Source organism: Onychomys torridus, chromosome 19 (genome assembly GCF_903995425.1).
Source record: "Onychomys torridus chromosome 19, mOncTor1.1, whole genome shotgun sequence".
NCBI classification, from domain to species: domain Eukaryota; kingdom Metazoa; phylum Chordata; class Mammalia; order Rodentia; family Cricetidae; genus Onychomys; species Onychomys torridus.
Window position 1 is genome coordinate 58,839,964 of NC_050461.1, and position 26,836 is coordinate 58,866,799.

General features: G+C 43.0%; 1 protein-coding gene across 3 annotated transcripts; it reads right to left on the reverse strand.

Moving 5' to 3' along the window:
- Positions 1-204: 204 nt before the first annotated feature.
- Positions 205-26,836, reverse strand: Cep43 (centrosomal protein 43). Of its 3 annotated transcripts, XM_036168877.1 has the most exons (13): positions 26,583-26,836; positions 26,214-26,267; positions 22,847-22,901; positions 22,353-22,441; positions 21,846-21,983; positions 20,969-21,049; positions 18,586-18,645; positions 11,046-11,272; positions 9,604-9,716; positions 8,073-8,141; positions 5,783-5,822; positions 4,997-5,093; positions 205-2,213 (listed from the first exon to the last, which is right to left on the reverse strand). In XM_036168877.1, exons 1-13 carry the CDS (start codon positions 26,709-26,711, stop codon positions 2,139-2,141), a joined length of 1,227 nt encoding a protein of 408 aa, XP_036024770.1. In that variant the 5' UTR covers positions 26,712-26,836; the 3' UTR covers positions 205-2,138. The 3 variants fall into 3 exon arrangements, with proteins under 3 accessions (XP_036024770.1, XP_036024772.1, XP_036024771.1); XM_036168879.1 differs by lacking the exon at positions 18,586-18,645 and having other exon boundaries at positions 11,046-11,269; positions 26,583-26,834; XM_036168878.1 differs by lacking the exon at positions 18,586-18,645 and having other exon boundaries at positions 26,583-26,833.

The following is a 26,836-nucleotide window of genomic DNA, read 5'->3' on the forward strand; positions in this document are numbered from 1 at the left end:
CAAGGACGTGAGTACAAGCAGCCTGAGCTGGGGTGGGGTGACTGGCCGCATGGCCTGCAGTGCTGAGGTGGGCAGAGGAGGGAGGGAAGCAGGAGGCAGGAGAACATCTGCACCATGAGCCACCGCTGCTGCCACACAGAGTCGCTCATCAAACACAACGGCACAGCACTTTTACAATGAAAGCACAAAAAGTCCACTGTAAAATACGGGTTACCACTGGCCAACATTTTAATTCATTTTAAACAAAAGGAACCTTACTATACGCAGAACCTGTCATTTCACAGGTTAAAGTTTAACAGGTTAACAATACCTAAGCAAGGGACAATTTGAAACCACTGCCTCCTTGTTAAATTTCACATTATTCAGGATCATTCAACACCTTTATGTAGTGCTGACTGCAAAGCTGCACTCTGGCCTTCTCTCTCCACCCTCTCAAGAATTACCAAAAGGCCAGCACTGGGTGATAGAAAGTGACAGATTTCACACTTGGCTGTTGGAAAGTCTTCCTCAAATACAAAAAGCCACATCCTGCCACGCTCAGGTAAGTTCACTCTCTTGGAGTCGCCCACCCAATGTTAAAAGCACACTTGTGATCCAGACTCCAGAGGCCCACCAGCTACAGAGCTTTCCAGGACTGAAGAGAGGGCACAGGGTAGTGGAGTTTCTAACCGGCAGACGGTGTCGTCTTCTTCTGAGAGGGAAGCGGGGAAAACAGACAGCGCCATGTCAGGGCAGACTGAGGACAGAAATACACAGGGGCTTCCAGGCCGCCCAGCCCCTCTCTGTCCTACTTCCTCTTCATGTCTGCAGTTCAGTTTCACTTAAGTTTTCAAAAGCCAGGCTCTGCTGTTGGGGCCTGAATCTTCTCTACACTTCATTTCCTCTGCACTTACAGCCTCATGTCATTGTTCTGTTAGCAGTTGTGGAATGGAAAGTGGCAGTGACACAAACCACAGCTTCTGCTCACTCACTCAACATGGTGGATGATTTCTAATTTCTCTTTTTATTCATAAAGGTAACTTTTGACAGTCATAATGGAAATAAAAGGAAGCAAAGTGTCACACCTCCTGAATTTTACTTAGTGGTGTGACTGCGCATGCGTAGGGCTGAGTTTCCTAGTTGCACATTTAAGCGATTTTAGCATTACAAATGCCAATGGCCTATATCCCTGCAGTATAAACACACAGCAGCACAGATTAAACCTGCGAGAAACCCTATGATTGGCTCTATTTTTAAAGGACTACAATGCAATTATGTACAGTATGCAAAGTTTGTCAAACTGAATATACATGGTCTTAGGCCATTACTACTATTTCATTCCAATTTGGATTTAAATATAATCAACTTACAGATCTGAAATAAAAGCACTGCTTAATGGTTTCAGATGCATTTTGGTATTGAATGTTTCAAGGCATCTTTAGAAATAATAAATTAAGACTGTAATGAAGTAATCTGTGTCTACAGCTGCTGACAGACAGCAGAATAAAATGTGACCTTAAACATTAACTGTTATTGACAAGTCTATGAATGAAGAGTCCTGACCACTTCTAGTTTAAAACAAGCAAAACTAATAGCACAGAGTACTTTAATATAACCTTAATGGTCTAACAAACCTTCCAAATGGAAGGAAATACAAAATAAAGTTCAGACATCCAATTTAACTTGTACTGATACACTTTAGCATCACAGATATATCAGGTCAGCTCACCAACTCTGGGCTAGCCCACCTAACAGACACCAAGTGAGCAAGCCTTCGGTGGCTAACGCTAAGGTTTGTTTCCCAGGACTCTGCAGCAACCAGAGACATACAGTGACACACACTATGGCTGTACTGATCCCTTGTTATGCTCTTTAACGCTGACATTTCAGGAGTTCCCTTGCTATAATGAGCTGGAATTCAGACAATTTCCTTGGCAATATACAGCAAACCAAATTAAGAATATTAACCTCCTAGACATGGGCTCATATAGGAAGTATTTTGTTTACTAAACTGAAAAGTTAACTTTAAAAAATATCTGCTGTCTTTTTGAAATGCAAGGCACCAGCAGGAGCATACATTCCAGCAAGAGTGACTGACTGGGACCATGGAGCCGACAAGTCCTTTCTCTTCTGTTGATTAGAATACTTCCTTTTCCTGTCTATGCAACATCTTCCAGATAATCGGCAACATCGCTGAGCTGGGAAACAGTCAGGTCTTGTGTGAGGTCATCGAGCTTTGTTATCCAAAAGAAAGAAAAGAATCAGTATAAACAAAGTCTGAATCCATCTGTAAACGTATGTTGTTATAATTCATTTATCTTCTGTGGCCTGTTTGGAGGGCCAACCCTGGACTAGAGCTGGCTAACAGGAGAACAGGAACACCGAGTGAGAACAGGGTTCCTCTCCAGACTTTGTGGCCCTCACTCTTAGATCTGTTCATTTGGTCCTTGACATCGTCTCATTTTGCCATTCTTTGGATACAAGGAAATATTAGAGAGAAAATCATTTTAAATAGATACCCTCATTCCCTCCCTCTTGGTCAAACAGTAGTCTTGGTATACAACTATCTGTACTAAGACAATTACTGGGAACCTTAATTAAAGTCATTACATTTCTCTTTTTGCCAGGGGTAAGCTGGATTTTTTTGTTTTGTTTTGTTTTCTTTTTTTTCCTTGAGCTGGTTTTGTTCCCTTTGTTTTTTATTTTTGTTTTTTGAGACAGGGTTTCTCTGTGTAACAGCCCTGGCTGTTCTGAAAGTCACTCTGTAGACCAGGCTGGCCTCGAACCCTCAGAGATCCAACTGCCTCTGCTTCCTGAGTGCTTCGATTAAAGGCGTGTGTCACCAGCGCCCTGCCCAAGTCATTACATTTTAAAAGAAGAAACTCAGAAAAACCCAAACACTGAGACAATAGGTAAGACTGATCCTTTGCATCTGTATTTTTTTACTCTCATTATTAAATAATGAACTCATTAAGTTATGCATTTTATTTGCAAAACAACCGAATGCTGTATTAGACAAGAGTGAGGAAAAACTATGGATAAAAAGTGATCTTTCAGAAACTACAGTAGAGAGCAGTTAGCTGAGGGGTTTTCAGTTTTGATTTAAAGCAAGAAAGACCACAGCAAATGGGGTTGTGTTTTTGTTTCTGTTTTACACTATGCTACTGGTGCGTAGCAATGCTGCTGGGTTTTGTATGATTTTGTACCTATGATCAGTTAATCGAGACTCTTTTGTATTTCATATGTATTCTGATCACGCTGGCTGCAAACAATGTCAATTTGACTTCTCCCTTCTCATTTGGATGCTGCTTCTCTCTCTCGCCGGGCTGTTTTGGCTAGGATCTCCTGCACTGGGTAAACCAAAGCACTGAAAGTGTTGAACACTGTGAGAAGCTGACAAGTGGTAGTTGCTCTTCAGAATTCTCCCTCTCCCTCCCTCTCAGCTAGTGCTACCTATAAGTACTACAAGTGCTCACTGATGAGCAACCCCCTTCTGTTTTGAAATCTGTGATTACCAGGAAGCTGAGTTAGCAGCTCACCTCCAACATGAATTCCATCACAAATGCTAAACGAACAATCCTCAGCAGTTTTTAATAAGAGCTCACACTGTCTGCCTCTTATGGATGACAAACAGTGAAAAGGTGGGAGAAAGGCCAAATATTTGCTTATTCACTGGGGCAGTAATCAGAGTACTGTCTCTAAGTAGTAATAGCTTTTCACCTTAAAAGAAACTGAGAAGGACTGAACTAGGCCCGCTGAATGTGGGTGACAGTTGTGTGGCTTGATCTGCTAATGGGGTCCCGGGCAGCAGGGCCAGGACTTATCCCAGGTGCATGAACTGGCTTTTTGGAGCCCATTCCCTGTGGTGGGATACCTTGCTCAGCCTTGATACAATGGGGAGGGGCTAGGCTCTCCTTCAACTTGGTATGCCAGACTTTGTTGACTACCATGGGAGGCCTTACCCACTCTGAGGAGTGGATGGGGACAGAGTGGGAGGGAGGTGAGGAGGTGGGAAAAGGGGAGGTAGGGGGAACTGGGGTTGGTATGTAAAATGAAAAAATTTTAATAAATAAAAAAAAGTAAGAAACTGAGATGAAACTGGGCAGAGTGGCACACATCTTTAGTCCCAGCACTTGGGAGGCAAAGGCAGGCAATCTCTGAGTTTGAAGCCAGCCTCGTCTCCAGAGTGAGTTCCAGGACAGCCAGAGACCCTCTCTCAAAAAACAAAACAAACAAACACCAACAAAAACACCCACAAAAAGAAACTGGGATGACAGAATCATGTTTACCTAAGACAACTAGCATCTGAAAGGCAGAGGGAGGCAGGAGTCCTGGGCTACATACTGAGTTCAAGACCAGCCTGGGACTTAAACCAGGACCCTATCTCACAAAATCAAAGCCAGAAAACAAAGAAAGCTAACACATTAAAACGGCACAAGCCAAATTTTGCTTCCTCACTTTACAATTCAGTCTCTCTTGAGAGATGCTTGATGCTTCCTCATGCAACGACCTGAAGCCGGCCTACATCACCTCACCTGGAAGGCAGCAGCCATCTTCTAGCTATGCTCACAGAATGAAAGGCAGACCCACCCTGGCTGTGAACAACAGAGAGCAGATGCAAGGTGGACTCTGATGGATCTCTGGCTTTGAACCTCCAACCAATGCCTTCTGCTGTGCTGCCTCCCGCAACTGTCTCAGCCTTACTTGGCCAGTCTGAGATGACCAATGCCCCATAGACACCACCTCACTTCTAACCCTAAGAAGACAGTTCTGACTCTAGTCCTGATCCCCGTGGCTACCCTTAACCTGTCAGAGTGCAAATACCAGCTATATGACAGCTCTGAGTTTCACATATCCTTAAAGTTTTCTCCAGACTTAGAATAGGTAACTGGCATGAACTTTTTGTGATTTTCAACCATTTTTTTTTTTTTTTTTTTTTACTAGTCATACATTTACTAAGTCTCATAGCAAATCAACAAATGGACAGATGCACCCACAGAACATGCTAGCACCTTACTTTATCACTGGTGTTGACATCATCTACTCCCACGGAAAGGTCTTCTTCAATTTCTTCACCAATACTTAACTCACTTTTTTCTGAGCGATGGCTAGCACTAGTTATGAGAGGGGAAAAATGAAAAAGAACTCTGAAGAATAACTACCACTGCTCAAATTTTCAGAGATTTTAATCCTACAAATAACATATAACATTAAACATAATTTCATATATATCATCTAAGAAAACTTCTAAGGCAATAGTGGCAATCACACAGAAAACCTGCATTTCTCACTCGCCACATGCTATTCTTAGCTCCAAAACACAGTACAATAAATTATTGTAATAAACAGAAATTCTAATCAGAAGAAAACTGTTAAAATTCTCAGGCATTTAAAATTAAATTTTCTAATCATATCTATAACAAATATTATTTTCATCAGTAGGCAATTCATACAAGTCACCTCCAACAAAACGTCAAGTAATGCCACATCGAAGAAGGAAGTTTTTAAAAAGTCAAAATCACAAAGACAAAAGACATGAGAAAAATCAGGATAAACTACTGACTTGGTTTCATGACAGGTCAACCCCCTGATATCATTTCTTTATCTTATTCTTTCCAACTCTCCCAATACAACATACATATTCATCTATATTCTAATGTAAGAAGTCATCACTCCAAAACATAATTTTGGATGAACATGAACAAGAGAATCAAGTACAAAGTAAACTCTAATGTAATTTTGCCATACCTGTATTCAGAAAGTATCTAAAAGATTTACATATTCACCTCAAGGTTTTTCTTACCTATTAAAATCATCAACATAGTCTTCATCTTCTCCAGTTCCTGGTAACCAGTATAAGAAAAGATTATGTTATTACACACTTACAGAAAAATACTTGTTTTAAATAAGTGTGTCTCCTGCCAAAACAAAACATTATTGAATGATATTATTTCATGAAAACGTAAGTACCAAAATAGTATTTAAAATTCTTTTAGATTTACTTATTTTTATATGCACAAATATTTGGCCTGCATGTATAGTATGTATATATACCATGTGTGCCTGTTGCCCAAGGAGAAGAGTCTTGGAATCCTTGGAACCAGAGTTATGGATGCTGGTGAGCTACCATGTGGGCACTGTAAAATGAACCTGATTCTTCTGTAAGAGCAACACATACTCTTAACCACAGAGCCACCTCTGGAATAGGTGTTTTACCACATAAAATAAAGGCGAAGAATAAAAACTGTTCAAGTGATTATACCACATGCTAAAAAGTGAATACCTTGTTTGTGCTCTAGGTTCAAGAAGGTGGCTTAATCAGGGCAGCTCACCATGATGTGCCCTGTGACCGAATGAAGCACAGCTGCAGATGCAGCGAAAGGCAGAGTATTTGCTTAGCATATTCATGGACCTGGGCTCTATCCTCATCAACACAAAAACAGAAAAAGGGACACACCACAGCAAGCACCATCTACTCTGTGACTTTCCACTCAACAGCTTGTTCAAAAACAATCAGAAGGTGTGAAGAGAAGACAGAGCATGTGGGCCCATCACCCAGAAGGACCCTTTTGGTGCCCTTCCATGGGCATGTCCAAGTACCATCAACATCTGTATTCCTCAGAATACCAACATTCTTGCCATGCACATTACAGCAAAAACAAAGCTCAAATGACTGTGCCACTGAACAAGACTACTCATTTCTATTGAATCTGGTGAAATACTTACCCACCCTGTACAACTATCCAAATTTCAACTTACAGTGTGCCCACATGCCAGCAGAGGGTGAAATAAAGCATCGACCTGCCCTTTATTCTCTCCAACAGCTTGCAGTCAGAACTGTCTTCCCCAAAGGGGAATTCTCTGCAGTCTCACCTTATCAGCAGAGCAGGGAACCCACACTTTGATCAGAGAACAAGAACAATGAAAAGGGGAAGCCCAAAGGCTTGGCACCAGGTGAGCCACCACAAAGTGAAACAATGTCAGAATGAAGGGGGCAGAGCAGAACCTGAGGTGTCATGGTCAAGAAGGGGGCAAAAATCCTGAGGTGCAAGGATAAAGAGCCCCTGCTGCAGGTGTGATCACACCTAATGGGGAAGCAGGGAATGGAGAAGAGTAGGACCACCTAGCCAGCCAGCCAGCAACCAGGAGGCACAAAGGGCAGGACTACTGGCAACTCAGCACTATATGGAACCAGAATCCTGGCAGCTCAGGGAACACCTATTCTTCTGCTAAAGGGGAAGAAAGTGACACAAAAAGGAAACTAGCATTTGAGGCACCTCTTGCATGTACATCGACGTGTTTAAATCCTATTTAGTCTTCCAAGTGAGGGTCATGTTACTGGACCCAGTAACAGAGAAGAAAAGCACAGTTTATGCCAGGTCAGGGCCACAGCTGGGATCTTCATGTAAACCTATCCATTTTTCACCTAGGTCCTGTGCACTATAGCTAAGGTGTCTGGTTAGAAACGAGAGGATAGTCTCTGCACTGTCCCAGGACATGCCCAAGTTCACAAAGTGCACAGGGTATATGGTACTTTCTCCCCAGCCTGCCTGAGAAGCAGCGCTCTCAGAACAGAGCAACTTAGCATCACATTGCATCCATAAAGAGGACAGGAGATGGCCGAGAGCCCTCCTGTGGCACCTGTCTGCAGCGTGCCCAGAACTCAGTTAGGTTCACACCGACTCTTACCCCATAGGAACCTGTTGAACTGCATCTGCTCCAAACACCCCAACAGCCTGCAGCTGTCCTCTCATAGGTCTAAGCCTTGCACCAGACGGACTCCTTGCACCAACTTCACCCACTCTCACTGAAACCTTTGTTATACAGCTCTGCCTTGATCACCAGGTCTTGCCATAGCCTCTTCCGGAGGTCTTCCACAAAAGTCCAGGCCAGAGCATTCCCTTACTACAGTCTGAACACACAAGGCAACGGATGGTCCAGCTTGTTGCCACAGCCATCCCCCAACACAGGGGTGAACTCTGGACGCATGCCAACCCCTCAACACCTGCTGAACGACAGCAGGAAGGCTCTCCATGTAGACTTTAATCTGGAAGATGATTTCAACAATCACACTAGAACTGAAATCTAGTTACCTAGTCCAAGTGATCCAATTTTTTCACCGACCAATTTCAGATCCTTCAGGACTGTGCTTCCTCTTTTACCTGTAAACAGGAAAAAGTACTTGCATGAAAGGAATTGAGAGCACTATTCTCTAAGCCACATCAAGCTTTCTCTCAGGTGGGGTATCTATAGCCCTAAGAGTATAAAAAACCCTAGAGTAAAATTATAAATTGTAATCAATAGAGGCTAGAATCATGTACTACCATTCTCTGGGTATTTTTTATTGGCAAAAAGCAAAGGATTCATGTGTTACAGAGAGAAACCAATTATACTACTCTTTATTAGAACACAAAACCCAGTACTGTGAACTCCAAGTGGCTCTACTTCTGGGGCTCTGAAGACCTGTTGGTTAAACACTGGCTGACTGTGATAGCGTGATGTCCAAACACACTCTTGAAAGCCTTGGCAATGTTGTCCCGGGGTGGGGTAGGATGAGATGGGGTGGGATGGCATAGTGCAGGAAGCTGGCTATCACCCAGCTTGCTGGCAGCCTCTCCTCTGGGCCACATCAGACGAAAGCCTCGGATGGCAGAGTGACTATGATGATCACTCCATCACAGAACTTCTTTAAAAAATCAAGTTATTCCAAGAAACCACGAGACATGACTTACAAGTTAACAATGTTCTCTTCTTGGAATGGGACAGCACCTAACACTCATCCGAGGCTGACAATACTACAATCAAAACTCCACTGGAGCTGCCTAACCTGCTAGCCATCCCAGACCAGCAGTATGCTGCAGAGCATTAGTTACCTTCCTTAGTGATCAGGTGGCTGCCCAGCATGTTGATAAAACACAGCGGGACATGCATACCACAGCCAGAGAAAAATCAAATCTAAAATTTGAAGTATTATGTATCACTTCTATATAAAATTTAAAAAAATGTGTATGTATACCTATTGATAGTCTAAACCAGTTAAAAAGTCAGCTTCCTAAAAATACTTTGATAGCCTAGCAAAGGATCACAAAATGGTGGAGAACAGTGACATTAAGAAATGAAAATAGCAAAATATTGTCTACCTTATTAAAATTAGGATTTTCTAAAAACAACCCATAGTAATCATATCACATGTGACTAACTAGATTTTCTTTTTTCTTTTTGTCAACCTAAGACAAACTAGTCATCTAGGAAGACTAAATAATCAACTGAGGAGCTGCCTGTCAGATGGGCCTGTAGCGTAAGCCTGTGGGGCATTTTCTTCATTAACGACTGATGCAGTAGGGCCCAGGTCACTGTGAGTGGTGCCATACCTGGGCAGGTGGGCCGAGGTCATATCAAAGAGCAAGCCGAGTAACCTGGGGAGTAAGCCAGTAAGCAATGTTCCACCAAGGCCTCTGTTTCAGTTCCTGCCCTGATTCCCCTTCAAGAAGAACTACAATTATATGCTGAAATAATCCTTTCTCCCTCCACTTACTCTGGGTGATGGTATTTTATCACAGCAATGGACACCACACTTACTTAGAAACAAAACATAACAAAACCCTGGAGTATTCAAGTACTTACTCTCAGCATCTGTTAAGGAAGGGGCTCCTGCCAGGGAGCTGAGGCCACTCCTTAAGGGGGGTCTGTCAGAGGCTGAGGCCAGACTTCCCACTTGCTTCCTAGGCTCACTTCTCCTAACAGGAAGCAAATGACAATGAAATGTTAATTTCAGACCTTGTCACTATAGTCTTTTACTCTATAAACATAAAAAAGCAATTTGAAGAAGTTTTATATGCATATATATAGTGGTTGGGAATGAATAGATTTTACAGATTGAAAATCCTAAGGCATACCTACAGGGCAGTACAGACTGCAGACCAATCTGGTACAAATGCACCAGTAAGTGTGTCAGAGAAGCTAAGCTCCAGCTCCCTAAATTCACAGCCACTTGCCATCTCTCAAGCCAAGTTGACTTTCAACACCTGTACTACCAAGGACTTCCTTCAGAAGCCTCCTCCGTCTCCCCGAAACACAAAAGACAGTACAAGAATCAACAAATAAACATTACCTCTCAAATGCACACACTCTTCCGGAAGCTGCAGAGCCCCTCTAACCTTGAGGGGCTCTTTAGTCACAGCTTCACCCAGTCCAGTCAGCTGGCTCCTAACTTCCCAGGCACTGCCATCAGGGCCTACACTGGCCATCCTCTCCATTCTGCTGACAACTCCTCCCTGGAGTCCAGCACAGGGCAGCACTCCAGGAATGCTGTTACCTCATTCTAACCTGGGTGTGCCCTGATGCTAACATGCAGCTCCTGTCACATGGTGAGTACCTGATACGGGCTCATCTGGTAAAAATGGCTTATACCTGGTATCTTCAATAATCCTGGCATTATTTTAAAACATACTAGGTTTTATTGGTACAAAATCAGACTTATGGATTCAATAATTACATAGTTGTTAGCAGATCATTAGGTGTAACACAAATCTCAACAGGTTGTATTAATAAAAACAAACCCAGGGCCAGGTATTGGAGTGAACACTGGGAGATCAGAGAAGCAGAACAAGCCACAGCCACCTCACCTCGCCAATTCCTCAGCTGATCCTGTTTCCTCAGACTTCTGAGTCCTCATCCAAATGGATCTCAGCTGCACTGCTTCTCAAAAGCCTGAAAGCTTAACCAGACCTAGTTCCTGGTTTTCATGCCTTATATACCTTTCTGCTTTTTGCTATCACTTCCTGGGTTAAAGGCATGAGTTACCATGCCTGGCTATTTCCAGTGTGGCTTTGAACTCACAGAGATCCAGTTGGATCTCTGCCTCTGGAATGCTAGGATTAAAGGTGTGTGCTACCACTGCCTAAACTCTATGTTTAATATTATGGCTGTTCTGTTCTCTGACCCCCAGATAAGTTTATTAGGGTGCATAATATATCAACCACAATTAGGTTTAAAATACAAAATGAAAGCATTTAGGAATTTTGTTTTTAAATCACAAGTCAGATGATCCAAAGAAGTCTACTTACCAACCGTAAGTTTTTTCTGGCTTAGGAATGGGATCATCAAAGAAAGAATCTCCTTCTGCATCATCTTCGTCTGGACAGAGAGCACTTTTGTCTTTGGCATCTAATGTGCTGCTGCTCAAGAAGGATGCAATTCTTGTCTCATGGGCCAGGGAGTGCAGGCTGCTCTTGCTCTTTGGCTCTGACAAGGAGATACTGGGCTCGCTCTGACTGGTCTCACTGCTGGTCTTCTAAGAAAGAGGGAGGGAAAAGTCTCCGTGGTGATAAAACTTCTAAGATATTTTAAACAACAGTCAACATAGGGGTGTGTATGTGAATATGTGTGTCTGTGTGTGGGTGTGTATGTGTGCACATGCCTGTGTCTGGCCTTTCAACAGCAGGAACTGCAGTGTAATCCTATGCTTTCCCACTTTATCCCCAGGCTTCCTGACATGGGCAACTTTCAAATGGCAAAATGTTAAAGAAGATCTTTACACCATTTCTTAATGTCTTTACCATGCCTATCCCACTTAGCAAGTTTCTCATTTATAAATAGCTTTCCCTTGTCATCCTATGTGTATGTCACTGTTGCATAAAATATCTTTATACATTTTCAATCTGAAACCAGGAAAGCATTAAAGTTAATTAGACTATGTCACTAAAATAAACTAAATTACACTATTCATCAGAAGAAAGAGCAGCTTTCTACCCAGCACCAATGAAGGGTGAAAGATATGGCCTTCGAATGCTCACATTTCCGACAAGCAGATGCTGGACAAAACAATTACCTGAATTCAGGCTTGCTGGGCTGTTTACTAACCTGCACCTCATGTCCATGAGGAAGCACATAAATCCTTTATGTGTCTTAAACCAAGGCTGAAAACTCCTCCTGAGGAAGTACTTCTATTCCACTCCCCTGGGACATAGCAAGGTTAGTGTGAACTATTACAGTGTTTGGGTGACTCTGATGCCACAGCATAATTCTAGTCTATAACTGGCCCCCCAACCTCCTTTTTTTCTGTGTAAGCTGTCCTAGAACTCACTCTGCACACCAGGCTGGTCTCAAACTCCACCTGCCTCTGCCTCGGCCTCCCAAGTGCTGGGGTTAAAGATGTATGTCACCACCGCCTGGCTTTATCTATTTTAATAACAAATATAATGCCAGTAGCAACAGCAGTGGCTAACAATTATGGAGAATACTCAAATGCTTCAAGTGTTATGCCTCACTCAATCTTTAGGCCATGCATGTAGGATGTGTTACCTATATGGATTCTAAAGAACACAAAGGCAATTTATGTAACTTGTTAAGACCCCAGGGTAGTTAAATAATAAAATTAGCTCCCCCTTTTCCTCTTTTTGAGACAAGGTCTCGTGTAGCACAAGTGGCCCTGAAGTCGCTGTATAGCTGAGGATGACCTTGAACCCGATTTTCTTGCCTCTTGTCTCCCAATAGCTAAGATTAGAGCCACATCCAGCTGAGGTTAGCTCTTACTACGCAGGTTATACCATTAGGTTCAGTCACATGAAACTGTATTTAATGTGGGCTGAAAAGACAATTTCCAAAGAGCTGGCCTTATATGCTATTGTGTAATATCAAAATAGACCCCTGTGATGCTCCAGAAAAAGCACTCATATGAAATAAGAAATCTGCAAAGTGCCTGTCCTGGGTCATTAACTGTGTGATCTTAGGGAATGTTTTCAGACATGAATTTTGTCAAGAATTAAATGAGGTCAGTTACAAACAGGCTGGGACAGAGCTCATTAGCAGCAAGGCAAGGAGCTAGGCCATACAGAAGTGGAGCAGACTAACACACAAGGCACTGAGCAGGGGCTGTTCTATTTTCCCACGCGCAGAGAGCACAGCATGTCTTAGGATGCACACATATGTTTTTAGACTTGAGACCTTGGTTAGTTGCCAGAGGCAAGGCATATAATACGTAAGTTTTAGAAACTTAGATGGGTTACACAGTCTATGGGCTATCAACAAGGCATATAATACGTCAGTTTTAGAAACTTAGATGGGTTACACAGTCTATGGGCTATCAACAAGGCATATAATACGTCAGTTTTAGAAACTTAGATGGGTTACACAGTCCATGGGCTATCAACAAGGCATATAATACGTCAGTTTTAGAAACTTAGATGGGTTACACAGTCCATGGGCTATCAACAAGGCATATAATACGTCAGTTTTAGAAACTTAGATGGGTTACACAGTCTATGGGCTATCAACAGTGGTAAACTAATGATCATGAAAAGATAGCTGGAAAATAAATTATCTAAGCTATCCTTTTAAACAATATAGGAAACTCTCAAGGAAGTACATAAAAAATTCCCTTATAACTTTCTTCAAGTTTTCCTGGTACTGTGAAATACAGAAGTATAATGTATTTAAATATACCTAAATTAGATTCACATCAGTTTCAATTTCTGATTTGAAAATGTTTTAATAACTGAGTTTTTCAAAGGCCCTGCAAATAAATTCCCCTGAGTCTTAGGATATTTAGACACATTCACTCTCGCCTTAGAAAGGTTAACAGGGCCGAGGCAGAGTGAGTCAAGCACAAAGTAACATCACAGGTCAGCGACTGCAGAACATGCTCTCCTCCTGGAGTTCACATCACCAGCTCCAGTCCACGCACAGATGACAGGACACTGAAGAGCTTGGTGATTAATGCTTGTCCATGATTACTGTTTACTGACATTCTTACTAGTGATGCAAGGTACAGTTTTAGGAAGACGAGTTTCATGGAGAAGGACATGGTATGACATAGTACATTCTTAAAATAACATTTGTTTTATTCTAAACATACAGTTCTATCTATGAAGTGAAAACAAACTTTCAAAATAGCTCTGCAACTGTGCTCAAATCAATTTCTAAACCACACAGAAGTGCGTCAACAAAGACAAACAAATAACATCTGTGTGAGGAAGGAGGCGGAGACTACAAGAGCGATCCATCTGGGAGGTGGAGGCCAAGAAGACACCTTTCCTTCCGCTCTGCCTTCAGACTAGGGACAGGCCATGTCTCAAGCTCCCAGGACACACCATGGCATAGAAGCTGAGGAAACCACAGCTGTTTATAGTATACCACTTAGCCTTCGTCATTTTATAAAAATGAAGGGACTTACTGAACAGCACTGCATCAGCCATTCCCTGCGATGGAGCTCAGGATTAACAAACTGTATGGTAAATTATGATAAAAAGTTTTTCAAAATTTTAGTATAGATTATTTTTTCCAATAAAACACATAATTAAAACTTCAATCATCTAAAAAAATTAATAGAAAATGAGCATCAGAGAAAGGTTTCACAATGAAAAATACTATTTGTCTAGTAGCCAAAAATTGAATTATTGCCACGTCTTCAGGAACTGAAAAGGGGCTTAGGTGTGGCTCAAATTAACGGGACTTGTCAGCACAAAGGCCTCAATTCTCAGCACTGAGGGAAAAAAAGGATAATATAATTTGTGTTTCCAAAATAAAAGCTTAAGGTGTACTGTTCATAAAAAGACAAACTATTCCAGTCTTACAAACATCTTCAAACATTTGCCTGCAACATTTCTTTGCCCCACCCAGGCTTCTGTCACTCTCCACTCCTCCTCTACTGTCAAAGGCAGCTTTTGATTCACGACTTACTTAAGAAGTTCACGTTTAGCACCTATTTATTTATTTACCAGAGAGTGTTGAAAAAGTTTACTAGGAAAATGGGCACTACTCTTACAAAGTTTACTTTGCTCCCCTCAAGAACCCATCTTTAACCCTCTAGTATTCCCCGAGGAGCGCTCTGCACCGAGAGCCAGCAGAACCATGGCCTCGAAGCTGTCAGACAGGTGGCTGGCCCCTGCATGGGGGTCAGCCTTGTTCCCTCAGGCCTCACGTCCCTAGCAGCTCACAGAAGCTCAAGAGACAGGGACCACTGGGCTGGGTAAGTGCCGGCTTCCAACTACTTGCCTACCATTCACCCAGCATCATGTTGGGGATGAATAAGGAGAAAGACAACACTCAGTACAGAAAATCCTGAGGTGACAGTCACAGACTCAAACACACATAGCCTGAAAGACACATACAATGTGATTGTGACCAATGTCCAAAATCAACATAAAGCTAAATACTTTCAAGAATTCTGAAAATAACGACTTATTAAGGATGGAAAGCGAAGTGCCTCACTGTTCACTAGCCTGGAAACTAATGAAGGATAACTTCTCATATAACATTAGGGGCATGATACAAGGTACTTCATTCTAGAACCGGAGGTGCTTCCGCAGGGAAGTGACTACTCAGCAAACCTGAGGCCTTCAAGTCCAACCCTGCCCCAGTGCTGTCAGAAAGTAAGCAAAACCATTGATCTTGGTTTGCTCTTCCAATCAGATGGCAAAGACCCAGGGAGCAAAGCTTCTGCAGAAGTTGGCTATAATTATTAGTTATTAATAATTATCTGCTGAGTTTCTGAGACAGGGTCTCACTATATAGTCCAGACTGACACAGAACTCACCACATAAGCCCAGACTGGCTTTGGACCATCAATTCTCCTGCCTCTGCTTTCAAGTGCTGGAAAATAGGCACACACTACTACACCAAGCTATTCTAGTTTTTTACATTTATTATTTTTTAAGAGACTTTTTTTTGTTAATTCTTTTGAGAATTTCATATAATGTATTTTGAACACATTCATGCCCTCCTCCCATCCAAATGGGTTTCCTTCTCCCCCACCACCTGCATCCAGTCCAGTCTATGTTGTCCAACTAGTCTTGGGAGTAGCGATTCTTCATCTTAATCTCTCAGACAACTGAGAAATGATTCGGTGAAACAACAAAGATACAATCACAGGCGCTACTTTGAAGACGTGAGCAAATGGCTTGAAGGGTCCCCTTTATGCCCAGTGAGATGTCTCATCAGGCAAGCACCTGACCCAAGCCTGGCATCTTCAGCTCCATGCCCAGGACCCACATGATGGAAGTGCCCACTCTTAAACTGTTCTCTGACCTCATGTGTATTGTGGGACACGTTCAACTACACAAACACACATCATATAGTTAAATGCAAAAAAAAAAAAAAATCTAGTTTGCTGTGGATGATTGATTGATAAAGTGATGATTGGCCAGTAGCCAGGCAGGAAGTATAGGCGGGACAAGGAGAGAGGAGAATTCTGGGAAGTGGAAGGCTGAGTCAGGAGACCTGCCAGCCACTGCTGCCAGGAGAAGCAAGATATAAGGTACCAGTAAGCCACAAGCCATGTGGCAACTTATAGATTAATAGAAATGGGTTAATTTAAGATGTAAGAACTAGAGAGCAAGAAGCCCGAGCCATTAGGCCAAACAGTTTAAATAATACAAGCCTTTGTGTGTTTATTTGGGTCTGAGTGGCTGCGGGTCTGAGTGAGATTGGAGAAAACTCCAGCTACACTAGTTCATTAAAGAACTCCTCCTCATTAAATTTTTATCCTCTGTATTCTGAATCTATTCATTCTATTGTTTCTTTTTTTTTTCTTTCTTTCTTTTTTTTTTTTTTTTCTGAGACAGGGTTTCTCTATAGCTTTGGAGCCTATCCTGGCATCTTCAGCTCCATGCCCAGGCTGGCCTCGAACTCCGAGATCCACCTGCCTCTGCCTCCCGAGTGCTGGGATTACAGGCATGTGCTGCCACTGCCCGGCCATTCTATTGTTTCTTAACAACAAAACCAAAACCTTTTTACTGAAGTTATTGCTTGAAAACCTTACACACATCAGTTACGCATGCGCAATTTGTTGATTTGAGACAGGTTTCAGTACTGTAGCCCTGGCTGGCCTCAGACTTACAGCAATCATTGGCTCTGTCTCCAGAACGCTGAGATTATGGAAGTGCATGGCCACAATGAGATTATATACAGATAATTATATATACTGTAACCCTGGCTGGCCTCAGACTTGCAGCAATCATTGGCTTCTGTCTCCAGAATGCTGAGATCACAGAGTGCACTGCCACACTGAGATTATACATGGAGAATTCAGAAGTATACTCCCAGGATTAATAAGGGCTTTGGGCCTCTGAATCAACAGTTGCCCACAGCCTGTCTCAGAGTTCCAGAGCTCAATGGGAAGTACCCTGAACTTCCTTGTTTTTGCTCAAGACCCCTGAAACACACACACAGCATGCACACTTCATGTCTGTGGATCACATGGATGAGGCTCCTGCACACGACTTGGGAAATGGCACTCACCTGCCACAGCAATGGCTCCCACTGGCATTCTGGTAGGCGTAACCCCAACCACTACATGCAACTAGGTATCTTGATTATGCTGTTAAGAATGTTTTGGAAGGGGTTGGGGATTTAGCTCAGTGGTAGAAATTGAAAACTTAACTGCATGCAGAGGGCAAAGCAGAGAGGCAGAGGAAGGGGAGTGAAGGGCTTAGCTATCTAAGGCTGGAAAGAGGTAACACTGAGATCCACACTGGCTACAAAAGCAATTCAGAAATAAGGTCAGAGAAGAAAAGGGAAAAAGGATTTCCAAGTGACTGAGGAAGACATTCTGGACTCAAGATACGAATATATAACAATAATGAAACGGAGGAACTAGACTAGTCTCTGTTATGAGACATGGGCCCATCAGATCCTCAATTCCCCTCAAGTCAGAGAGCACTTGAAGGCTGAAGTCTGGCCCCACCACAGCCATGTCACATACACACAGAGTGAAACCATGTCTCCTAGTGTGCACTGGTTTTATACACTAATTTACTCGAAATATTTTAAGTTAGAGACCTAAGAACTAGTAAGGTTATAGAAACTCAATACTATGAAACATGCATTTAACTTAAAAATTCTAAAAGACCAATTCAATGAATCTTCACAACACAAACCACAGGTTAACACACATATATAGTTTCAAGGTGTCCCACCTCTCCAGTTAGACTGTGAGTTCCAACAAAGTCACTTTCACTATGCAAATGTTCCAAAGCACTTACTGGACAATGGGACATCTTTTCACTAATAACTGCATGAAGACAGTGAATAGAAAGAGATTTCTGCCTCTGAAATCACCACAACTAAAAAGCCAGTTAACAGAGAAATCAAGTTTTTTTGTTTGTTTGTTTTTTGTTTTTTTTAAGCCTTTGTTTTAGAAGTTTTTAACTTAGGAAAATGTCTGTGCATCAGACTCCCTCCGAAAACTGACAATGCGTCACTGTGCCGTACTCTAGAGGCATGTGTCTTACCTAGCTTAGACGACAAGTTCCTTTATGCCAGTGTGCTTCCCACACTCCTGTACATTGTTTCCTCTTCTCAGGAAGGAACTCAGTGTGCTGGTCCAGCACTTGACCACTCACCAGTACCCCAGCCTATTCACTGACTTTTTAGTTTTAGACAAGACTGCACTCAATTGCCCAGGCTGCCTTCAACTGCAGTCCTCCTTCACCCTCTCAAGGAGCTTAGGTGACAGGCCTGTGCCACTAGGTCTGGCTCTCACGGTCGGCTAACAGACGACAGTAATGCTTAAAAAGAAAGCTTAGAACCCAGGCCAGCAGGAGGCCCCAGGAGTCTGAGGCTGGCTCAGCACAGGCGGCTTTTCTCTTCTGCTCTCATGCATGTTACCTGGTCACCAGACTTCCGCCCGCTTGTCTTCTTCTTACCTTGTCCTTTATACCTTGGTATCTGAGCATGAGAATAAAATGACATTTTACCATAAAATATAAATCTCTAAAAATAAACTAACTCATTACCAAACTAATAGAGATTCCTATTAGACAGTATCTGTGTATGGACAATCTAACATATTCCTCTCCCACACCTGCTGCTTTTGAAAGCCTTCATAACTTCCTGGCATGTCCCAGAGTTTTAACCAGTTTCCAACAGGTTCCTGGTCAGCTACAGGCACTGGCTATCCCGTCAGCTTCCTACTGTGTGTGCAGCCTGCTCCTTCCACATCGCACGCAGTTCCGCTCTACACTGGCCTGGAGTGAATTCCACGCAGCTTGTCTTGTCTAGCTTGATTTGACCTTCCTCAGGAGCACACAACGCTGCTTCCTAAATGCTGAGTCTAATCCTTGGCTACAACTTCCCAGTGTCCCTCACACTTACACTTTCATTCTGTGGGCTCACAGGTGGACGAGGGCTCATGGGGGGCTGGCAAGGAGAGAGGGAGAACTTTAGGTATATAATGGAGTTGTATTCTAAGTGACAAAGCAAGAGTGTATTTTAAACAGACCCCAGCCCTGGCCAGCTAGCAAGGATCTTAGGTATTTCCTAAGGGGCTACTCCAACCCCAGCTCACACAGAAGACTACATGAGAAAGAAATGAAAGGTGGCAGACACGTGATGTCCCTAGTCCAGGAGAGACACAAGCCTCTCTCTACACTAGCCTTTGAGACTGTTCTGCAAATATTTATACAACATTCCTTAAGACTTAAAACACTCAGGAGGATCATCATAACTCTAGAGCATGCAGCAACAGATTTTATTACGGTTTTTGAGGATTTACTTTACATGGAATGTCAGTACCAATTCTAAAAATACTTTATGAGGAAGTGGATTTCCAAACAGCTCAATGCCTCAAGTATTGATAAGTATTTTCAGAATATTAGTTTCTTTTTCTAACATCAGACATTATCGTGGAAAATACATTCTTCCACAGGCTCTTTTGTAAAATTGACTCATGACTTGCTCTATCATCAGGGCTATAGTTTTCCATAAGCACCAGGAAAACAAAAACTTCTGTAATTCTCCTTATCTGAAAAGGTCTGGCTATCTCAGAGGGAGCCACACTAGCAGAATAACCTTGCTGGCTTGAAATATGAAATGTCTTAGGCTTTTGAAGCTTACAAAGGAACAAATAATCAAACAAGCCATAAGTAACAGCAGTGCCCTGTGCCTCGACACTTAGCAATGAAGTACTTGGCAGTGTAAACACATGCTCCAAAGGTCACCTGATCTAAGATACCAGTTTGATCTATAAAATTCATGTCCTACCCTGCACCCACATGAAATCGTGTGCGTGGATGGACTCCACACCATCTTTCTGTCCCTATGGAAGAGTCACAGAGTGCAATGCTGACTGTGATGAACTACAGAGCTACACCTACCCACTCTCCTAAAAAACTGGTTATGTTTAAATCCCAACCCCTAAGATAATGACAGTATTAAGTGGGGCCTTTGGGGAGGAATTCATCAATGAGTGGAGCACCTGTGTATAGCTTATTGAGCTCCCCTTCCCCATCCCACTACATAAGGATATGTAGAAGGTACCAGGGACCTGGGCCCACACCAGACACCAGACCGTCAGTGCCTCAATCTGTGAGAAATCAATGTCTGCTGTTCGTAAGCCATGCAGTCTGTGGTATTCTATGACAGCAACCTGGGTGGACTAAGATAGGACCCAAAACCATTATTTCACAGGGCCAACTAGAACCAATTAGGATGTTCTCTATCCAGCCAGAGACCATCACTTTTTCATTAAATCTTCTATTATTAAAAATACTCAAGTGCTCAATTCCATATTTTTCTTCTTCATATAGTATTCCTGAAATCAGGTCTTATCTTTAACACACACACACACAAAACCATAGTACACTTTCCTATAAATCTTGTCAAAACAGTTCACTAATACTTAAATAACACCATGATTCCAAATCTGGTTATCCAAAAGTCTACAAAACTCAACTACAACCTTTTATATTCTGAAAGCCCATACTCTCCAGCTCGGAGTTTATGCAAAATAAGAAAAGCCTTCTTATTAATGCAACATAAAAATATTCCAGGTATCAATGTCCTCTGAGATACAAAATTCAAGACATTACCAATGACACAAAAGAAGCAACTTAAAAAAAAAAATCACCTACTTAATCAAGAGGGAAATGATCTTTAAGAAACTTTGAAACGACTTGTCACAAAAGAACATTCACAGGTAACAGGAAAGAACAAAGAGCAGGGCCCCAGGTGTCTGCCACAGCGCCTGCTTCTCTGTCCAGCGCAGACTCACCTTACTTGGGGTGGAGTTCCCACTTGCTTTTCCTTCAGGGGACTTTGATGGAGGATGCCCATCTGATAGATCCAAAGCACCCTAAAAATTACAGTTTAAACTGAAACTAAAACATGATTGTGCCAATGATGCTTCAGTATTATTTTAGCATTTAAGAACATTACATTGACATTTCTTCACAAATACCTATACTAGATTTTCCTTTAATTTGAATACACATATCCCACCCCCAGATTCAAGTTACCTGCAAATTATTTCCCTTAGCCACCTTGAACTGGTCACCCAATCTATACTGTGGGGCCCAGTCTATCTTTCCATTGTGACCTCCTGGAGACCCATCTCCCCTCCTTTTTCAATTAACATTAATGACTCTGTGATTCTCAAAGGTTGATTTCTCCTTCTCTTCTTGGGTTTGCTTCCGTTTCATTTTTCATGAAAAGCAACCCAGGGACGGTGAGAGGGGTCCTCTGACCCCCGTGCAGACCAGCCTTCCACACCGAGTGAACAGTAACAACAACTAGCAGTGCAATGCTGCCCACGCTCAGCGCCGTTCCTACTCTCCCACTGCCTCATCTCATAAACGAGGGAGTGGAGAGGTGAAGCAACTCGGTCAACGGCTGGTCAGCGAGGCGCGATCATCTGTTCCAGTCTGTCCTGAACAGAACATTCTGAGGGCCAACAGCAACACAGGTACACAAGTATATCTGCTTACTGTAATGTTCACCGAAACACTTACATGCCATCTCAGTTCATTTCATTTTAAGGAGCAGCTTCTTTTTATGCAAACCTCAATTCATTACGTATGTACTAATCTCCACGACTTAACTAAGTAGCCAATTACTAAATAAGCTAAAGAAGGGTAGCACAGGATACTCACTTCACCACTGGTGGGTCCTTTTTCTTTCTGTTGACAGCGTCTAATCACTTCTAATAATAAGGGTCCACCCACAGTACCTTCTGCTTCAATGATACCTAAATCTCGGGCTAAGTTCTCCCGACCTTCAAGACCTTGAAACTAGAAAAGAAGTAAGATTTAGGTGCAGGAATATAGCAGAAGCAGTCAGATATGAAAGGGAGCATTTTAGGACCTTAAAGCATCTCTATATTCAGAGGCTAACTGTGTAGTGAATGACTTCTGGCTGTTTTAGAAAGAACATCTAGTGTGCGGCCTCTCCTGACAGCTGCAGGGTAACATCTTAGTAGGATCAACTCTACAGTAGCATTCCTTTCTTAGCAGCTTCAAGTTACACAAAGAAACTCGGATGGCTTATAGAAACACAATCTAACAAACACAAAAAATAACTAAATGTGAGCAACGGTGAACTGTGAGACGTCATTAATTTTCAGAGATTTCACAGGATAGATATAAAACCATGTTTCTTACTGTGCTAGTTTCAGGATGGAAAACAGCCAAGGTGAAATCAAGGTTAAAAAACTGAAGAAATTCTGCCACGAGACTAGCCACTAAACGACCTGTGAAGACCAAGAAAAAGACTTGTGAACAAAGCCTGAAACCTCAATTTCCTTGTGACCTGAAGCATTCTAGGGGAAGGATGACGTTTCTAAGTTCTTTAAAAATCACATATTTCTTCTCTGAGTAAATCACTTAAGTACAAAAATCCCAATCTTCCCATTTTTTTCCCTTAAGAATCATCAATCTGCAAGTGTAAGACAACACAGTATTTCAAACACAGATTTCAGTGTTTCACTTTCTATACTAGGCCAGACATGGTGGTATACTCCTATGTAAAGTCAGCCTCAGGCAGGAAGATCACTGAGGGTCAGAGGCCAGCAAGGGCCATAGAGGGAGACTATTCTCCCAAACATTGACAGAACTTTAAAATTCAGAGGCAGATACACACAAGAATAACATCTCACCATCTTTTGTATTTAGAAACTTTCTCAAGCTCTCATTGACCAAAGGAGTTTTGTTCTGTTAAAAAATAAAAGAAACATTTTAAGTGTTATATGTTTATCCTAAAACAACTAAAAAGCATACGTTAAAGTTCTCTTTTCCCCACAGCCAAAGTTGATTATTAGTAAGTGAGCAAATTAAAAGTGGAAAGTACACCGTTCAGTGTGGAGAGTAGACAGACCAAGCCGAGTGCAACAGCTACATTTATTTATTTTGGCAAAGCTATAAAGAATATATACATTGCAATTCATGAAAGTCATGGTTTTAAGAACTCCATTTCACAACTGTTTACTTAGCATAGGACTTGCTTTGTGCCATTTAATAACTTTTCAAGTTAATGAAACCAAACTATACTTGAAGACATTTATTTTCAACTTTTTAAATCATTTTTTTACACTGCTGGGAACTGGACTCAAGACCTTGAACATGACAGACAAGCACTCTACACTTGGCTATACCACCAGCCCTTCAACATTTTATAATTTAAGTGTTATTGAAATTGTTTATCTACAAATATTTGTGTGGTATTACTTTAACTCTATATTTCAAGTACATACAATTTGAAATTTATCATCTTAGATATCTACCATTTGCAACATATACATTTGTAATTCCAAATTAATCAGCAGTATATGACATGACTTTGTGTGGCCATAGGCCAACTTATTTTTTGGATTACAGATCTGAGCAAACATAGTAAAAAACACTTCTTGCGGGTTGAGGATTTAGCTCAGTGGTAAAGCGCTTGCCTAGCAAGCAAAAGGCTCTGGGTTTGATCCTCAGCTCAAAAAAACAAAACAAAACAAAACAAAACAAACAAACAAACAAACAAACACTTCTTGCAAATCGAGCCTGAGGTGACTATTCAGAGTGAGGCTAATGTAGGTAACACATGATGGGCTTCCTTAAGCAGACTCACATCTTGCTGGTGGCAGTACAACAAGGTACAAATACTTTAGAAAACAGTTTGAGGCTGTTTTAGGGTTAACATTATCCTCAGCATGTGAGCTAGTCGCTCTATTCTCAAGTATTTTCTCAAGATAAATCCCAGATCCCAGCGAAGATCTGGACACGACCATTCACAGCAGCCTCATCTACAAGTGAAAACCCAAAGATGGCATCAAAGAGTAGATGATTAAACAAATTATGAATATCCACTCAGTGACTAGTGGAATGACCCAGAAACCCTGAAATCAGGATTAAATGGAGTATAAGATACACTACTGTATTATGCCGAATAAAAGATCTCAGATCCCATGTGTGTTTTACATGTTTCCATTATGTGGTTTTGAAAATGATTATGATGTTGAGGAAGACAGCTTACAACGAAATAAGGAGAATTTGAAGGACTGCAGGTATATTCTCTTTCTTGGCTGTGCAGTTCACATCCTGTAAATGTTAAGTTTATCAAACCTGACATTTTAAAGTGTGAGTTCACAGAAGCAATTATACCTTGTTAAAATGAAAGAGGGAGAAATATCACAGAAGTACATGGTCTAGAGAATTTATGACACTTATTAACTGAACTAGTCAAAGAAAATGGAAGAGCAAAATCAGGTATGTACTACCAACGGGCAACCCAGGACAGTGAAGAGAGACTTGAAATGGTGAGGGGGACGAACAAGAGTGGAGAGTAGGAAGTGCCACCCTGGAAAAGCCATAAGCAAGCCCAAGCAAGGCAGGCAGCAGAGGACCCTCCCAGTGCCAGGAGACGATGGTGAGGGTGGGGCTGGCCTGGAGAACTGGGAATGTCAGTCTCCTAGGCACACTGGTCTGATGTTCAGGAGGAAAGGGAGTGATTCGAGGAGACAGGAGGAAGTCACTAGTGGAGTCAGGGCTACCGTGGGGAGGCTGCAGAGTAGGCACTGTAAAGAGACAGCGCACCAACCCGGAAGCAGGATGAGCAGGAGTGAGGCCTCACTAAAGAAACAGAGTGAGCAAAAGAAAGAATCGGAAAAGGCTCCCACATTCCAAAGAATTCCAAAAACGAAGGGGAAATCAATGTCAGATGCTGCAATGATCAAGTAACGGTGAGAACTAACGTACACTCAACTGGAGGAGCCTTCTTGACTACAGCAAAAGCAATTCCTTGGGTATAGCAGTAGTATATTTAAATTTTTAATGGAGTAAGGGATACCTGGCGATAAAAAACAACATGAGACATAGTCTTCCAAAGAATATGTTAAAAGAAGTAGGAAAAAAAAAAAACAAGTAAAAGAACTATTTTAAGATCAATTAAACATTTTTATACTCAAAAGAGCCAGGAGAAAAGAAGTCAAAGACCCAGTGATTAACCAAGGAGATGAGACTACATGGAGGACTAAATCAGACAATATATTTGGCAAGACAGAGCCTTTTCTCCTAGAGCAGGACAGACGGGTTCATGTACAGACACGGGTCACCTTTCCCTAAACCGACAGGTTGGGGATAGCAGCCAAGGACAGTTAGGACCTAGTCACTTCTATTCTTCCCAGAGGAAGGACAGATAAGAAAGCTAAGTGACGGGGACCAGATGGGCACACTGCAGTCCCCACTCAAGTGAGTATCCACCACTCTGTGGCTTCAGGGGGTCACGTGGTTAAGTGACTTTTCTTTGGCAATGCTTATGCAGAAACGGTAGAAGGAGATAGTTTGCTGGGATCAAATGATCATCACCGTATAACTAGAGAGCAAAGAAATATGGGTTTCTGAGGTGTGGACAGGGGGATCTAGCCTAGCTGAGAACACACAGGAAAGATGGTGCAGAGACCAAGATGAAGAAGCAGGAGGCTGAGGAAGCTAAGGAGTAGATTCGCAGGTCCACAAAGGTGGAAGGATGGGAGGGCATGTACTCAGGATGGTTAGCTAGGTCTTGGGGTAAACAGAAAAGCCAAGTTACCATTTAAACACACAGGTTTTCCTGGATTTTTTTTTTTTTTTTTTTGAGAATAAGTTCAGAGATGCTTTTAAAATAACTGATCAGACTGTTAACCCACCAGTCAGAATCTGGAGGAAAGGTTGTGTTCTACGTCCCTCACCACCAAGACATTCAGTGCGTATGTACTAGCTTACTGAAAGTTCAGAGTAACCCTGCAGGCAACTCCCTGGACGGGTTTCAGGCAACTCCTGTGACTGAGATCTGGCTACGGTCTGTCAGAACCACTGTGGTACTCCGAGGCCGCTCTCTAACGTGCAAAAACGATGCAGAAAACGAGCCACGGCACAGAAATGCAACCCTTCGCCATTCGGAACCCCGGGTCGTCAGTCATCCAACGACGTGGAAAGGGCTTTCAACCTATGAGAAGTTAGGAAGTACGGCCCTATCAAGGTCTGGGGGCGGGGATCTCTTACCTCCACCTTCTCTTGTTCTTCGAGCGCTAAAAACACGGCCGCTCTGAGTTCAGCCTTCAAGAGAAACACACACGATGGCTTCAAGTCAGCTCCGCACGCACGCGAAGCGCCCTGCCCTCGGAAGGACCCGCAGGAGCTGCAGCGTGCGGCGGTCACGGGCCGCTGGGCCGGCGCTCGGCCCCACACCAGGCCCGCGATCCCGAGCCCGAACCCGAACCCGGGCCCGAGCCCGGGCCCCACGGCCGCGCGCCCCGCCCAGGCCGCCCCCGGCGCCCCGCCCCGCCCCGCGGTCGCCCCCCGCGCCCGGAGAAGCCCCGAGGTTCCGGGCAAGCCTCCCCGGCCTGCCCGAAGCCCGGCCTCCCGCCGCACCTTGATACGGTTCAGGACGCCGCTGTTCTCCAGCGTCTGCACCAGCAGGTCCCGCAGCTCCGTGTCCTCCTCGGCCACCACCGCCGAGGCCGTGGCCGTCGCCGTGGCCGTCGCCGTCGCCGCCGCCATCTTGGTTCTCCAAGACAACCACCCAAGCCGCGCTAACGGCCAACGGCGGGCGCGGAAGCCGCAGGGCGCGCGAGCGCGCAGTCGCAACCCCGCCCCTCACGCCGCGGGGGCAAGACCTAGGGGGT

What these genes read in the sequence shown, in the direction of transcription:
- Cep43 (XM_036168877.1), bottom strand. Translation starts at nt 26,711, where the DNA reads ATGGCGGCGGCGACGGCGACGGCCACGGCGACGGCCACGGCCTCGGCG. An exon ending in GGCGGAAGTCTGGTGACCAG is followed by an intron (nt 11,273 to 18,585) that starts GTAACATGCATG and finishes CCTCTTTCTTAG; the next exon opens with AAGACCAGCAGTGAGACCAG. An exon ending in TATGTTGATGATTTTAATAG is followed by an intron (nt 5,094 to 5,782) that starts GTAAGAAAAACC and finishes TCTCATAACTAG; the next exon opens with TGCTAGCCATCGCTCAGAAA.